This window comes from Acipenser ruthenus, chromosome 33 (genome assembly GCF_902713425.1).
Source record: "Acipenser ruthenus chromosome 33, fAciRut3.2 maternal haplotype, whole genome shotgun sequence".
NCBI classification, from domain to species: Eukaryota; Metazoa; Chordata; class Actinopteri; order Acipenseriformes; family Acipenseridae; genus Acipenser; species Acipenser ruthenus.
In genome coordinates, this window is record NC_081221.1 from 6,311,552 (window position 1) to 6,328,967 (window position 17,416).

Genomic DNA, 17,416 nt, shown 5'->3' on the forward strand with positions numbered 1-17,416 from the left:
CAGCCTTGGCACAGCCAGTGAACCTTGCGCTGCTGTCCAAAGATGCTGCTTGTCCGAACAAGCAATGTCATGTTACGGAGGTCCTTCTGAAGAAGGCTTACTCCGCTGATGCCTTCGTTGCCCGGTTGGGCAACTACAATACATGTTTGGTGGCTTACCAGAGCTACATTTGGAGCTCTGCTGCTGAGGGAGGACTTACCCTTGATCAGACAGAGGAGCTGCGGCTGATCTCCCGAATGTTGCTACGGCTAGCTAAGCTTCTGAGCCAAGCAACAGGGCGGAGTATGGCAGCATTGGTGCCTGCGCGCCGTCAGCTGTGGCTTTCTCAAGCCAGGCTGAAGGAGAGTAACAAAGCTGCTGTGCTGGATGCGCCCATCACACCAGGGCATACATTCGGCCCTACAGTGGACGACTTGTTGCTTCGGTCCAAAGCGGCAAGGGAAGCGTGGGTGCTCACCACTATACGTCGGGGGTACTCCTTACAATTCAGCCACGGACCGCCCCCCTTTCGGGGTGTGGTCCATACACTGGTCAAGGACCCCCAAGCCAACAACTCACGAGCTCAGGAGCTAAAAACCCTCCTGCAGAAGCAGGCTATTCGCATCTTACCACCATCCGACATGGTTGGGGGGTTCTACTCCAAATACTTTCTGGTGTCCAAACGGGACGGCGGCCTCAGACTGATCCTTGATCTCAGACAGGTCAACCTGTATCTGAGCCGCAGGCGGTTGAAGATGTTGACCTTGCGACAGCTGTCGCAGTTTATCAGGCCGGGCGACTGGTTCACGACAGTGGACTTGCAGGACGCCTACTTCCACAGAAGTATCTTCGGTTCGCCTTTCAAGGGAAGGGCTAGGAGTTCTGTGTTCTGCCGTTCGGCCTATCCCTAGCACCACGCGTTTTCACGAAATGCACGGACGCTATCCTGGACACTCTGAGACTGAAGGGTATCAAGAGTTCTAAACTACCTGGACGACTAGCTCATTTGTAAAGTCACCAGGTCAGGCGCAGCAACACACGGAACTTGTCACCGATCAACTATCCAGACTAGGTATGAAGGTGAATCATGCGAAAAGTCAACTGACGCCAGCTCAAGTAGAGCTCTGTCTCCGGACTCTCTCTTGGTGGAAACAACCGACCCATCTACGTCTAGGCGTCAGGCTGGGAGCGGTCACGAGAAGAGAAGTCGTTACCACCGACACCTCCAACCACGGTTGGGGCGGAGTGTGGAACGGTCGGGGTGCACAAGAGGTGTGGCAGCCTCCATGGCGGGGCCAACACATACATCTTCTAGAACTGCAAGCAGTGTTTCTCACCCTTCAGTTCTTTCTAGAGGAGATCAGGCAGAGACACGTGCTTCACCGGACGGACAACACGACAGTGGTGGCTTACATCAACCACCAGAGTGGTACAAGATCACAACAGGGTGGTCACCAGGCTTCTGGTCTGGGCTCACACCCACCTCCTCTCTCTCTGAGCGGTACACCTACCTGGAGTGGTGAACATTGCCGCAGACCTCCTCTCGAGGCAGGTTCCGGACGGCTCAGATTGGAGACTCCATCCCGAGGTTGTGAGCCTCACTGTGTGGACAGCCTTGGCAGTTGCCCAGTCGCCGCGACCTGCTCAGCCAGGTGCAGGGCAGTCTGTGGCATCACGACCCATCGAGCCTACAGCTCTGGGTTTGCCCCTTGAGCGGCTCCATTTGAGCCGTCTGGGTTTGTCTAATAGGGTGATTGACACCTTACAGAACGCTAGGGCTTCCTCCAATCGTTCCCAGTATGGCTACAAGTGGGGCGTTTTTCAGACATGGTGTCTGTCGAAGGGAGAGGATCCCACGACATGCCCGATGGCAGTGATCTTGCAGTTTTTGCAAGATCTGCTGGATGATGGGAAAGAGCCCTTCTACTCTGAAAGTCTACCTGGCAGCTATTTCAGCTTGCCATGTGAAGATAGATTCAGTCTCCCCAGGAGCACATTTCCTGGCGGGACAGTTTTTGAAGGGAGCTAAGAGACTCTGTCCTCCAAGGAAGGACGTTGTTCCTCACTGGCGGTTGAATTGTGCTGAATGCACTGACGAAACCACCTTTTGAACCCATCCATTCCGCAGAGCTAAAGCTTTTGTCTTTTAAGACAGCTTTTTTGTTGGCAGTCACTTATGCTAAGCGAGTAAGTGAGCTGCAGGCACGATCTGTCGCCACAGCCTGTTTATATTTTGCGAAGGGGCGGTCACGAGTGACACTCCGGACCAACCCTGCGTTTTTGCCGAAGAATATTTCGGCTTTCCATATCAATTAGTCGGTGGAGTTGGAGGCTTTTCACCCTCCTCCTTTCCAGTCCGACAGAGACAAAATGCTCCACACGTTATGCCCTCTCAGAGCGCTGGCGTACTATGTGGAGAGGACAAAAGGTTGGCGCCAGTCGGAACAACTCTTTGTTTGCTACGGTTCTCAGTCCTAAGGCCAGGCTCTGTCTAAACAGCGCCTGTCTAGGTGGCTAACGGAGACTGTGAAGATGGCGTATCAACTTGCGAAGTTGCCCCCGCCGGAGAAGATCACTGGCCATTCCACTTGAGGGCAGGCCACTTCTTGGGCGATGTTCCAGGGTGCATCTGTCATGGACATATGCAATGCAGCGGTGTGGGCAACCCCCCACACGTTCACGAGGTTCTACAGGATGAACATCGTGGATCCGCTGTGTCCTGGGTTTGGATCAAGGGTTTGAGGGCTGCCTCAACTAAGGATTGATCGGTAAGTGACTTGTCACCTTGTAGGACTGCTAGCGCGGTTAGCTCATAGTCTTGCGTCTGTCCTCACGACAACCCATTAGTGATGGTTAATATTTCGTACTTGAAAGAGAACGTTAGGGTATTATTATAACCCTGGTTCTCTGAAATAGAAATATTAACCATCAGTCTTGAGACTCAAAAGTAAAAAGAGAATTTGCAAATGGCTGCAATGTGCTTTTGTCAGGGCAACTCACATTGCATCATGCACTCTCGCGAGAGTTTGTTGGCATAATGCTTTTCAGTTCTTGGGTTCTTAAAGGGGAATAACCCATTAGTAATGGTTAATATTTCTATTTCAGAGAACCAGGATTATGATAATAACCTAACGTTATCTAGCACATATACATCACGTCATATACAGTATCTTCCCGTTTCAGGCACAGGGGTATAGCGGTGTTATATGAATTATTATCTGTGAAGTGTAGGTTAAATAAATAGGTCATTTTGACCAGTACCAAACCTGATCAGGCTTCCTCACAACCTGTAACACCAATAAATAAATAAAGAAATCTTGTTTTATTCTCTGTAGATACACAGGCATCCATTTTTCACTCTCAGCTATGTGTATACAGATGACCCGGTCTATCAAGCACATTTCTTAGGGACTGCTGCCTTCTGCCAGTTAAAAACAAAACTGCATACACTTTTACAGTACAGTTTTCTTATTTTTTCATTGAAGCACATTAAAAAGACTTGTTAAACTTTGCAGATGCACGTATAAGCGCCTGCACGCTATTCTCACGGGAGTGACAAATTTGGACTTGCATGCGCTCCACATGGAAATTTTGGATAAGCAGCTGGGTGGTTAAAACTCCAATTTTAAAATAACTTTGCTCACAGAAACAGGTCCACCCATTGCATTAAAACAAAGAAAGGTAAGTCTAAGGGTATTCTTAGTATTAGTGATTTTGTTTTCTGTGCTTTTCAGTCCGTTATACTGTTCATTGTGTGGTCCACCAAGTTAAAAAAAAGAATTCAGGTGGTCCGCGAACAAGAAAGTTTGAGAATCACTGGTTTTTAGCATAAATTACCAAGAGAAGCCTGTGGAAATCGATTGTGCCCCAGTGTTCGCCCAAGCTGTTATTCCCAGACAATACATAACCATCACAAACTAATATCCACCAGGTTATTCGACATATTTATTTAAATGAACAAGATTTGACTTATTTTAAATACTTTTGTTAATTTTTAGGTCTTATAAATCGTTGGACGGAAGGACAACTCCACTGCTGGGTGGTACAAACCCGTCCACACCACAACCTGCCTCGCCCGACACAGCACATTTCTACTCCCTTCAAGACTTTGGCCCCATGCCCTCTCCGCACAGTCCTGCCAGCCCGGATGCAATCTCAAACCCATACACTCCTGGTTCTCGGGACTCTCATCGTCTGCAGTCCAGCGAAGACACACGCTGCTCCACGCCCGATTTCAGCTTTGAAGAAGTGGTAAGGACAATTCAAAGCAAACAATTCTTAACGAAAACTCTGAGTGAGATTTAAAGCAGTTGGTCACCTCAGTTATTCAATCGATATGCACGTTTGTTAGGCATCTGCATATAAAAAGTATTTTGAATCGTCATTCTGTCCGTCTTAGCAGGCTGCTATATCCGTTACACAACTTGGGCATTGTTTGTGTTTACAGGTGGGGGAGGAATATAGAGAATCTGGCATGTGAAAGATCTTGCTTTGAGCTAAAATAGTACAGAGAGCAGAAGGATGTGTCTGTGTTTTTGCAGTGCTGTCTTGATGCTTTATCTGCTTGTCAGAACTCATTCCTTGAACCTGCGGTATAAGCTTCTATTTTGCTTTTTCCTTCCGCCAGACTGTCCAACCCTGGGAGAGGCGCACTTTTCCACTGTCGTCCGACCCAGTGAATGAAACAGAGGACCATTGTGAGCTACAGGACTGGCCCATGCGAGGCATTCGCCGGATCTCTGGCAGCACTTCCTTCAGCAAAGAGTCGGAGAATGAGCCGACTTCGTCGGTATCGGAGGAGAGCAAGCAGAGGCATCAAACCGCACTGAAACCGTCTCACCGATGAATAAACAGAAGGACTTTTTTGGCATTAAAGATTCTGCTGTTTGATATTCAAACATCAGTCAAATTTCACAGTTTTTAGTGAACATACAGAATTTAGAAACTGTTTTTAAACTTGTTTTCATCACAAAAAAAAACATTGCAAACTAGGTCGAAGATTTAGGATGAACACATGGGATGGGCGGGTCTGGCATCCTTTTCTATTATGTATTAGGTGTACACATACAGGGCACTATGTAGCAGACTAAGGGACTTGGACAATGTTATGGAAAAAGGTGTTTTGTATCAATAGTTGATGTCTGTGTCCCCATGTAAGTTTAAAGTGGAGTGACATAAAACAACTTTCTTTTTTTCCCTTAAAGTGCATTTATGCTATGTTTCCTTTTAAGAGAACTTCAACAATTAACAGACATTCTTCTCTGCTCTGTGTAGAACCGATGTAAGATTACTGAGCACTTCTTGGATTAGGGACTGCAGTCTTTATGACTAGTTGTGAACCTTACTGAATTTAACAGTTCAATGTAAAATAGGTATGTCTTCTGTGTACCTTCACTCTGTTTTGGATGTTCAAGCATCAGCTGTATCTTACTGCTCAATATTAGGCAATGTTTACTTAAATATAACTGTCTGTACTTCAGCAGTTTGTTTACTCAATAAACAAAATACATATTTCTGTTGACCCAGGGTATGTTTTGCAAAGGTATTTTATAGATGTTGAAGTTTCAGTTTCTCTACAGTATATTTGGAGAGTATTGAGCATATATATATATATATATATATATATATATATATATAATATAATATAATATAATATAATATAAATTAGTTGGTAAGTGCTCAATATATTATATTAGTTTGTTTGCCAGACTTGAAATTGACACAATTGTAACTTCTAGTGATGTGCTATATGTGGTTTTCACTTGAACCATTAGTGGCTGGTTCTACAAAACAAAGAAAATGTTTAGTTTTTTAGATTTGTGTGTTTTCAATCATTTACAACATTTACCTTTTTTTTTTTATTTCTTGCATTTCTTAAACATCCAGCTGCCTTTTGTTCATATGGATACAAATCATTTGAAGAATTTAGTAGCACCACTGTGTTGCAGTGCAAAGTTAATTGTCTTCTGTTCACCAAGGCTTACTGATTTAGACTCGAATGAACAAGTTGTTCTCTTTAAAAGGAAGCATTAATTAATGTTCCTTAAAAAAAAAAAAAAAACACCCAGAGCTCAGGTTGACAATTCTAAGGGAAAATGTTTCTTTGTTGTTTTTTCACATTTTTAAAATCAGTTATGTATTACATTTTGTACTATTTATTGTGATTCTCTATCATAACTATTTTGCTTAAACATAGCCATTCTTTAATGTTACCCCAACAAACCTTACAGCTTTTCAACTGATTTATCAGATCATTAAAAGTAAATAGCACTATTCCAAATTTAAATTGCAAATTTCTATGCAATCAAGTTTTTACCGTATTTCATTATTTCTTTTGATAGTGTGTATGTGTGTGTGTGTGTGTGTATATGTGTGTGTGTGTGTGTGTGTGTGTGTGTGTATATATATATATATATATATATATATATATATATATATATATATATATATATATATATATATAGACATGCTCAAATTTGTTGGTACCCCCCACAAAAAACGAAGAATGCACAATTTTCTCTGAAATAACTTGAAACTGACAAAAGTAATTGGCATCCACCATTGTTTATTCCATATTTAATAGAAATCAGACTTTGCTTTTGATTTTTTATTCAACATAATATTGTAAATAATAAAACAAATGAAAATGGCATGGACAAAAATGATGGGACCGCTAACCTAATATTTTGTTGCACAACCTTTAGAGGCAATCACTGCAATCAAACGTTTTCTGTAGCTCTCAATGAGACTTCTGCACCTGTTAACAGGTAGTTTGGCCCACTCTTCCTGAGCAAACTGCTCCAGCTGTCTCAGGTTTGATGGGTATTTTCTCCAGACTGCAAGTTTCAGCTCTTTCCATAGATGTTCGATAGGATTCAGATCAGGACTCATAGAAGACCACTTCAGAATAGTCCAATGTTTTGTTCTTATCCATTCTTGGGTGCTTTTAGCTGTGTGTTTTGGGTCATTATCCTGTTGGAGGACCCATGACCTGCGACTGAGACAGAGCTTTCTGACACTGGGCAGTACGTTTCGCTCCAGAATGCCTTGATAATCTTGAGATTTCATTGTGCCCTGCACAGATTCAAGGCACCCTGTGCCAGGCACAGCAAAGCAGCCCCAAAACATAACCAAGCTTCCTCCATTTTTCACTAGGTATGGTGTTCTTTTCTTTGAAAACTTCGTTGTTTCGTCTGTGAACATAGAGCTGATGTGACTTGCCAAAAAGCTCCAGTTTTGACTCATCTGTCCAAAGGGAATTCTCCCAGAAGGATTGTGGCTTGTCAATATGCATTTTAGCAAATTCCAGTCTGGCTTTTTTATGTTTTTCTGTCAAAAGTGGAGTCCTCCTGGGTCTTCTTCCATGGAGCCCACTTTCGCTCAAAAAGCGACGGATGGTGCGATCAGAAACTGACGTACCTTCACCTTGGAGTTCAGCTTGTATCTCTTTGGCAGTTATCCTTGGTTCTTTTTCTACCATTCGCACTATCCTTCTGTTCAATCTGGGGTGGATTTTCCTGAGGTTGGCTACAGTTCCATGGACCTTAAACTTCTTAATAATATTTGCAACTGTTGTCACAGGAACATCAAGCTGCTTGGAGATGGTCTTGTAGCCTTTACCTTTACCATGCTTGTCTATTATTTTCTTTCTGATCTCCTCAGACAACTCTCTCCTTTGCTTTCTCTGGTCCATGTTCAGTGTGGTGCACACAATGATACCAAACAGCACAGTGACTACTATTCTCCATTTAAATAGGCTGAATGACTGATTACAAGATTGGAGACGTGTGATACTAATTAAAGAAACTAATTAGTTTGAAATATCACTATAATCCAATTATTTATTATCTTTTCTAAGGGATAACAACAAATGTGTCCAGGCCATTTTAGAATATCTTTGTAGAATAAGCAATAATTCATCTCTTTTCACAGCTTCTTTGCTTTATTCTATGACATACCAAAGGCATGCAAGTATACATGTTAAAATAGCTTTTAATTTCATCACTTTTCAGGAGGAATGAAGCATTATTTCAATGAGTTGTAAGGGTACCAACAAATTTGAGCACATCTGTATATAATGTGTATGTATGTATGTATGTGTGTAATATGTATGTGTGTGTGTGTGTGTGTGTGTATATATATATATATATATATATATATATATATATATATATATATATATATATATATATATATATATGCATCATTTTGTAATTCACATTCAATCTTGTATCAATGTTTTCTGTTTTTGTAGTATTGAGAGGTGTCAATGTAACAGTTTAATTGTTGCAGCAGTTACAATAAGATTGAAAATTGTTTTGTAAATAAAACAAATCCTTGTTAACACTGCCTGAGTTCTGGGGGGAGGGGGTTCATTTGCATCTTGGGTTAAAGAAATCACTCCACTGTAAACTGAGAAAAAAAAATCTGAAAATAAAAAAAAAATTGTTGGATTGTACTTTTTGATTGAGATGTTTCCATTTTTGATTTCACAAAATGCTACAAGTTCTGACTGGTCTTCTACAGAATCAACATTGTCACATTGCCACACCATTTCAGGTTGAAAAACGTGTTGTTCCCACTGATGTTTCTTGTGCAAAGATAGCAGTGTGACCTTTTGAATTTATAACCGGCTCTCATTCTAATAGATCATTAAACATGTATTTAAAAAAAAAAAAAAGGGTTATTGAAAACTTTCAGCAGTTTTCCCATTTGTTAACATCAAAAGCTTGCCAATTATTTTCTAATACAGATATTTCTTTATATAGATTTATTTTTTATTTTTTTATTTTTTTATTTTGCAGCCAGTTCGCTATACACAGACTAGAAAGACTGGTTCTGGGGCCGTAGAGTGATTTACAATGTTTTGTCATGCACCATGAACAGGTATTTTGTTTTGGGGTAGCATGTTAAGTCAATCTTTAAAAATAAATAAATCAAATACAGATGGTGGAACCCTCCGTTGACCTTTATTTGACAGCCCACAATTCAAACTGGTCTCTAATCAATTTTCAGAGTGGTTTGAAATTGATCATCCTTCTGAACGGACTAGTTCCAAATCACATTGAAATCAGTTGAGGTGGCAAATTAAAACGTGGCATTAGAGCTGTTCTAATGCACGATTTTGAGAATAGCTTGAGTTGGGCACAATGGTGTCATAGTGACAGTTAAACCTCTTATAGGTTAAGTAAAGAGGGGCCATCCACATTATCTTAATATTTTTGTTGTGCTATAGTCTTATCTGCCTTTTATTATACTGATTATGTAAAGGGACTGTTAAAACTGTTGGTTTCTTGTGAAGGGTGTTTGTAAAGCAGGTTTAACAGTATCGTGATGACACTCTGTCATGGAATATCTACTTATAGCTTAAGTGTTGAATGGAAGTTGTAAAAGTGTTTGAAGTTTTGAATAACCCCATTGTGCTTTGTATAAGTTTTTTTTATATTTTGTAAATATTTCATTTGCTTCTTAAATCTGTACTTGAAGCTCAGACTTTAGCTGTCCTGGTTGTATAGAAGAATATATATATATATATATATATATATATATATATATATATATATTATGCAGAGAAGAAACTATTTGTTACAACTTTAATGGGAAACACAGTATGTGCTTTTTAAAAAAAAAAAAAAGAAAAGAAATAATTAAACAAAAGTTTAAGGTATTGTATTTGTTTGCTATTTATTATTCCCACTAATCCTTTTGAACAAATAACCTTGTTTGTTGTTCCAATTGCTTTTTGAAATCTGTGTTTGTGTCTTATTTCCAGTATATTATAGTGAGTTTAGGAATGAATAAAATTAGCGGCAGAAAATCTGATGAAGCTGGTTGTGACATCCAGACTCTTTACAAAATAGTTATTTCAGATTCTTCATAATGTTTGATACAAACTAAAGGTTGTAAAATCACTTTTTTTTTTTAACTTTTTAAAACCTGAATATCTGTGTGTGTCCACAGGTGCAGGACAGATTGCTGTTGAGAGGAAACATTTCCTGCTCTACAGTGTGGGTAAACCACCATCTCAAAACATGTGTGGTTCCTACTGGAAAGGGAGTACAACTAAAGTCTAGTTGTCAGCAAATATTGTGTGTCAGAAAGGACTTTTAATGGGTGCCTTAAGCTGATAAAATGTACTATAGTACATTGTTTTGCCTAATAAAGGCACAGCCATCACATTTAGTTGAGAATGTTAAATCAGGCTGAAGTTTATCACATTCTCACAGACTATTTTAAACCACAAGGGAAATCAAATAGAACTGGTGGGGTAATTTGTATTTAATTATGACAAAAACAAGTTGTTCCTGTGTATTTGTAATTGATTTGTAGCATGTGGGTTTAATAAACGGGAGGCTTTATATAAAGTAATTATTCCTTTCATCCTAATTGTTATTCTAATATCTATTAACAGCTACAATATGAAAATTGTTTATCGATAATATTGAAGTCTTCCAAAACACATACAAATATAATAACACAATTGCAATATCAAACATAAATACATATATAGATGTTAACAGATATTTACCTATGAAAAGCAATAACAATAGGTTATTAATCATAACCCTGGTTCTCTGAAATATAAATTTAACCATTACCAAATCAGTATTTACCTCCTAAAGACCAGAAATCTGAATAAAATATATCAAAGCTGCTCGCAGAGCCTGTGGCACAGTCATGGCCCACCCTCAAGGCTCCCATTTTTCCTTCAAGCCTGCTGCAATCATGAACATAGCGATCTTAAAGATTAATGGTTACATTTCTATTTCAGGGAACCAGGGTTATGATAATAACCTAACATTCCTTTTCAAGTACGAAATGTAACCATTACCGAATGGGCCAGTATACCCAAGCCATCACAAGGGCAATATTGCTGCAAGACCGGAATGCTACAAGGCTAAGCTGAGGCTGCCTTGTGCGTTACCCTTCAGAACCCCAGTAACAAGTAGCTAGGGCTAAAAAATTGAGGGAGAAACTCGCCTCTATGCCTGTGTTGTAAGGGTCGACTGAGAAGCTGCTGTCAACAAAACGACATCAAGATGCTGTGGTAGAGATTGCAAGCAACCACAACTGAAGCAGTCTCTGGTCCTGCGCAGCACTGCTGTAGCCCAGCAGCTGCTCTCACTACACGTGTACAGCAGCAAGCAAAATGCAGACAAGCCTGGGCTTAGCCTCTGAAAACAGAAAAACACAATAAGAAAAGAAAAACATTTCTGGCACACAAAATACAAGTAGCTAGGGCTAGAAAATTGAGGGAGAAACTCACCTTTTTGCCTGTGTTGTAAGGGTCGACCCGGAAGCCACCCTTAATACTCTAGTTCCAAAGCCAGGGTTTGTGGATCCACGACATTTAGTCTGTAGAACCTAGTAAAGTTATTGGGAGTAGCCCACACCGCTGCATTGCAAATGTCTTTAACAGATGCACCCTGGAACAAAGCCCACAAAGTTGCCATGCCCCTGGTGGAATGGGCAGTGAGCTTTCTGGAGGGGGCAAGTTGGCCAGCTCATAGGCAGTCCTGCATGTGTCTGCTATCCATTTGGACAGCCTCTGCCTGGACAGGGCTTGACCATGGGAGGTTGAAAGAAGCCTCCAATTCCACAGACTGGTTGACATGGAATGCCAAGATAGTGTTCGGCAAAAGGCAGGATCGGTACAGAGTGTAACCCTTGTCCTAGCCTCTGTAAAAATGAAGCCGGTTCTCACTAAAGAGAAACCCTGCATCTCGCTCACCTGCTTTGCGAAGGTGATAGCAAGCAGTCACTCGAGCAAAAACATTTCAGCTTAGCTGAATGCATGGGCTCAAATGGAGGCTTCAAGAGTGCATTGAGCACCACGTTTAACCTTCAGTGAAGAACAAAGTCCTTCATAGGCGGCTGGAGCCGCCAAACCACTTTTAAAATAGTTTCCCCGCCCCAGAAGCTCAGCTCCTGGGGAGACCAAGTCAATTTTACATGGCAAGCCAAATGGCTGCCAGATAGACCTTTAATGTAGAGAGGAATTCCTCTCATGAACAGATCCTACAAAACTGCAGTATTACTGCCATGGGACGTGGGGACGCGAACCCACGAGGCAGACACCACGTCTGTAAGACGCTCCACTTGTACCCGTACTGGGAACGTGTGATGGCTGCTGTGGCATTTTGCAAATTGTCAATAACCCTATTCGACAGACCCAGATGGCTTCAGGGGCCAAACCCAGAGCTACAGGCTCGATGGGTTGGAATGCCATAAGGTCCCCTGTGCCTGACTGAGCAGGTCATGGCGCTTTGGCTGTCTCCATGGCTGGCCGCTCAGGAGCTGCATTACAGTTTAGACCAGAGTCTCCTGAGCCAATAAGGGGTACTAGGAGCACCTTGGCCCAGTGCCTGATTTTCTCCACACACAGCAGGAGTAAGGTGAGTGGTGGGAAGGCATATAACAAGGCATCTACCGCCATTGTGTCCCCGTCTCCTATTATGGAGAACCAGAGGGGGACAGTGGGTTGATTCCTGGGAGGCAAGAGATATATCTCTGCTCTCCCGAACCTCTCCCAAATGAGGCTACTACCCCTGGGTTTGCCTCCATTCTGAGGCGCTGGGACCCTCCTTCAGAGGAGGTCAGCCGCTCAGATTTTTTCACCCTGGGCAGATGTAGTGAGAGTAGGTTCTCGTGTGCCCAGAGCAAGCTTACAGGCCATGCGATGGAGGCTGGGCAACCTGAGGCCACCTTTGTGATTGACGTAAGCCACCACTGTTGCATCGTCTGCACGCACAAGTAGATGCCTCCCTCGAACCTTCTGCAACAAATGCTGCAAGGCTAGTTAAACTGCCTGCAGTTTCAAAAAATTTCAGTGGAGTGCCATTCTACACAGCGCACCAGCCCAGACAGGACGCGTCCATGGTGACAGCCTCCCTTCTGGTGACACTGTCCAATGCCACACCAAGACGCAGATGGGCAGGCTGTTTGAACCAAAAGAGTGCCTTTAGACACTGATAAAACACTGGGCTATTCATATGGTACACGAAAAGTCCTGCTGCTGAACCAAGCTTGCAGAGGAGCATGTGCACTAGACCCATGAGCGCTCTGTTGAGCTGAATAGCTCTAAACAGGCGGCTATTCTCTGCACTTTGCCGTCCAACAGAGTGGACAGCATGGACCCGAAGTCCAAGCACACTCCGACTGTCTGAGGCATGAGCTGGCTTTTTGCATGATTCATCGTATAACCCAACCATTGAAGGTGGCCGCAAAAATGAAGCAGTGGTCACTCTATTCACTAAGCTAATTATATGCACAAATAAAGTGAACTAAATGATTCATTTGCAAGTTGTCACATCGCGTGGAATTATGCACAAGGTTTACACACACTTTATTATAAAATATAAAGAAAAGGTAAGTATAGTTCTGAGTTCTTGTTTGATCCAAAGACTCACAGCGTCCTCCGAGACAAGCAAAGCTGAGAAAGTAATTGTTAATGGAACATTAATGTTTAACTCTGCAAATCAAATAAATGAGGAGTTGAAAGACACAACACATCATGTCCAGCATGGGATTGCTTCCTGATCTATAAACAATGATTTTGAGCTGTCTATCCTCTGCCTTATCCACTGTTCTTTAAATCATATACACATATGTACTTTTTCTTTATTTATAGTTCCAAGCCTGGGTGTTAAATTAAAAGCAAAGCGAATACTTCCCTTGGGCTGTTGCTGGTTCTAATTTGGTGGCACCCGCTCCTCCTCTGTCTCCGCATCTGCCGCTCCAGTCCACTTGGCTGTCTCCCGTGCCCTCCTCCGTCTTCTTGCTTGCCTGCTGCGCTGCTAGCTGCGTCTTGACTCTGGTTGCTGGCTGCTTGCTTGTTCCTCACTCTCGCTGTTACTCTCACTGCTGGCTCTTGCTGCTGGCTGCGGCTGCTTGCTTCTTCCTGACTCTGGCTATGGCTGCTTGCTTCTACATGACTCTCCTGCTGTAATCAGGATCCGCCCTTTTACAACCCCCCTTAATTGATCCCCAGTTCTGTTCTTAAAGGGATAGGTACCAGGGGCGGATCCTGAAACAACACACATAATAACGACCCATACATAACATTTTGACTCCTACGTATCACCCCTGGAAAACTGATGGTCGTCCCGGACCATCTTTTATAATTCCACATTGCAAGGATGTCGCTGCTCCCCAGATAAATTTGGACTATCTAACGGGACAACTGGGGAAACCCTTGGGAATTCCATGGGGGATTCGGGGGTACCAGGTATAAAATCTTTGACGAGGCCAGACAAGTGCATTTCCCTTTGGTATAACCCTCCTATATAGGGTGCCGCCATGCCAGGGGGTGCTACAAATAGGTACAGCCAAGTAGCCCATTCACACCCTGCCCAATTTGGGGCACTAACGATTGACTGACCTGGAGCAGCAGGGGCAATAACCAGGACGGCTGAATTTCGCCGGTGGATGGTCTGTTCTGATCCCTCGGACCTCACTCGATACACTGGATGGCCTGGCCAAACTGGTGCAATAATGATGGACACCCCAGGCTGCCATCTAGGGTCTAATTTCCCAGCTGCCGTCCTTCGAAAATTGCACACAAGCACTCGCTCTCCCGTCAGCAGCTCATACTTCTTCGCCCGTTGACTTAGCTGTTCCTTTCTTTGCTGCTGATTTTTTTCAGTTATTTGGCTGGCATGCTCATAGGCCTTCCATAGCATTTGCTGATGCTTCCTTACCCATAAGTCCAGACTAGTCAGATTGCTCTATAGGCATAGCTCCCAGTCTCAACTCCACAGGCAATTGTGCATGTCATCCAAACATCACAAAAAACGAGGCAAGTTCCATCCCACTATGGCAAGTGTTGTTATAGGCATGGATGACTTCTGGGAGTTTCTCCACCCATTTTCGCTGTTGGTCCTCGGACACAATACCTAATAACGACAGCAGAGTTCTATTAAACCTTTCACAAGCCCCACTACCTTGAGGGTAATAGGGAGTGGTTCTACTTTTTACACAACCATACAATTTGCACAATTGAGCCATAATACTAGATTCGAAGTTGCAGTGCTCAGGAATTATTTGAAATAACGCAGATCACAGTTAAACAGCTATTTATTTGGGTGGGTTGCTTGTTTTGCAACCAAAAATAATAATACCTGGCTCTACCTAATGTGTATTGCACAGGTAAACCACGGGGTTCAGTGCCGAAATAATATAGGCACTAAACAAGACACACACAAATACAACATGGTCCAGAGTGAGTGCTCTTAGTGAAAGTGGTGATTTACAGGTTTATACATGCACAATGGTAGAGTGAGTGCTCTTAGTGAAAGTGTGATTTACAGGTTTATACATACATGCACAATGGTAGAGTGAGTGCTCTTAGTGAAAGTGGTGATTTACAGGTTTATACATGCACAATGGTAGAGTGAGTGCTCTTAGTGAAAGTGGTGATTTACAGGTTTATACATGCACAATAGTAGTCCGGGTTTACAGCTCCTGGATAATAGCCTTCTATAAACGACAAACATAACAGTTTAATAGAGAAACAAAACAACACACAAAACTCACAGTTTTTTTTTATAACACAGTACTCCTTCACTGGTCCTTTCGTAACTATGACAAAGTGCCCGGACGGACAACACATCAGTGGTGGCGTATGTCAACCACCAGAGTGGCCTTTGGTCCCCGGGGTTGCATCTCATTGCCTTCAGAGAAGGTCCGGTTAGAGAAGATGACAGTTCTCCTAGTGGCCCCCAGGTGGCCCAGGAGAATCTGGTTTTCTACCCTGTGCCAGTTCCTACAAGGCCAGCCCTGGGAGATCCCATTTTGCCTGGATCTCCTCAGGCAAAGGGCACTCTCTGGCATCTGGAACCAGGTCGGTTCCAATTATGGGTCTGGCCCCTGAACGGGACTGCTGGTCAGCCCTAGGGCTGTCTGACGTGGGTGTGGGCATGTTGCAGAAAGCTAGGGCAGGCTCTGCTAGGTCATTATACACCTATAAGTGGAGATTCTTTCAGGACTGGTGTCTGACTAGAGGTCATGACCCCGTATCTTGCCCTATGCCAGTTATCTCGCAGTTTCTGTAAGAACTGGTGGATGCCGGTAGGTCACCTTCTACTTTGAAGGTTTATCTGGCGGCCATTTCTGCATGCCATGCCCCTGTTGATTCTGTATCTCCGGGTGTGCATATCTTGGCGACCCGTTTTCTCAAGGGTGCTCTGCGATTACACCCTCCACGGAGAGACGTTCTCCCCGAATGGAGCCTTGATATTGTGCTGGAGGCTCTCACGAAGGCCCTGTTTGAGCCCATACACTCCATAGAGTTGAAGTATCTGTCTATGAAGACAGCCTTCCTCTTGGCTATCACCTCTGGTGCACAGGGTCGATGGCAGCAGGGTGTCACTACATACAAACCCTGCTTTCCTCCCTAAGGTGATCACAGCCTTACACATGAACCAGTCTGTGGAACTGGAGTCTTTCCATCCACCGTTTTCTTCAGAAGAGGATAGGAGATTGAACTCTCTCTGCCCGATGCAGGTAGCCGCGCACTCTACCAGAGTTAGCTACATCTTTGGCCCTCTTCAGAGGGGCTTTGCTGTCCAATATTTGTACTGCGGCTAGCTGGTCTATGCTGCATAGTTTCTCCAAGTTGTACCACCTTAATGTGGTAGATCTTTCCTTGCCTTCATTAGGCACGAGGGTCCTTGAGGTTGCACACTCTCACTGCTTACCCTTGGGTTATGCAGTGATGCGTTTCTCATCTGCTGCCGCTCCTTCTCCCTCGCGACTGCTCTGGTATACTTTCCCAAAAGTAATGTTGGTGGTCGTCTTTGAATTGAAAGGGAACCAGGGTAATGGTAAGTAACCTAATGTTATTTATTGGACATGCACAATTCTCGATTTTTGAAAATATTAAAACATGAAGATTGTCAAATGTTTATAATGATAGAAATGAAATGCTTATATATGAGATTATCTGTACATATTTTATTATTATTTTAAAATAAAATACAGACTGTAAATGTCATGGCAATGTGTTTATATGTTTACCTTGAATGTTAATGGTTACATTTCTATTTCAGGGAACCAGGGTTATCATAAATGAGTGTAATACACAGAATTAGTGAGTAATATCTGCAGATAAAAGCAACAAGTACTTACTTATCTGATATGCTCCTCCTGTCAGGTCAGTTCTTGAAAAGAAAAATGGTGCTGAGGTCTGCGAGCGGCTTTCCTACTTTATTCAAGTTTCGGGTCTTTAGAGGTAACTACCCATTCGGTAATGGTTACATTTTGTACCTGAAACAGAAGTTCCCATTCAAGTTGAAAATAACCATCAAGGTATGGGACATTGCCGTCAGGCAGTAGGGATTGGCTGAGCTTTATGTCAAAGCTGCCGATAGGCCTCCGCGCAAGCTGCCATGTAAGCCCGCCCCCCTGGGAGCTTACTATACGCAACGCGCGGAGAGTC

General features: G+C 43.0%; 1 protein-coding gene across 5 annotated transcripts in view; it reads left to right on the forward strand.

Moving 5' to 3' along the window:
* The window catches only part of LOC117433381 (KAT8 regulatory NSL complex subunit 1-like), a 124,902-nt gene extending 119,402 nt beyond the window's left edge, over positions 1–5,500 (forward strand). For all 5 annotated transcript variants that reach the window (XM_059006690.1, XM_059006691.1, XM_059006688.1 and 2 more), the window contains 2 exons: positions 3,978–4,230; positions 4,607–5,500. In XM_059006690.1, coding sequence (XP_058862673.1) covers positions 3,978–4,230; positions 4,607–4,825 — 472 coding nt within the window. In that variant the 3' untranslated portion in view covers positions 4,826–5,500. The remainder of the gene's footprint in view (positions 1–3,977; positions 4,231–4,606) is intronic.
* The last annotated feature ends 11,916 nt before the right edge of the window (positions 5,501–17,416 follow it).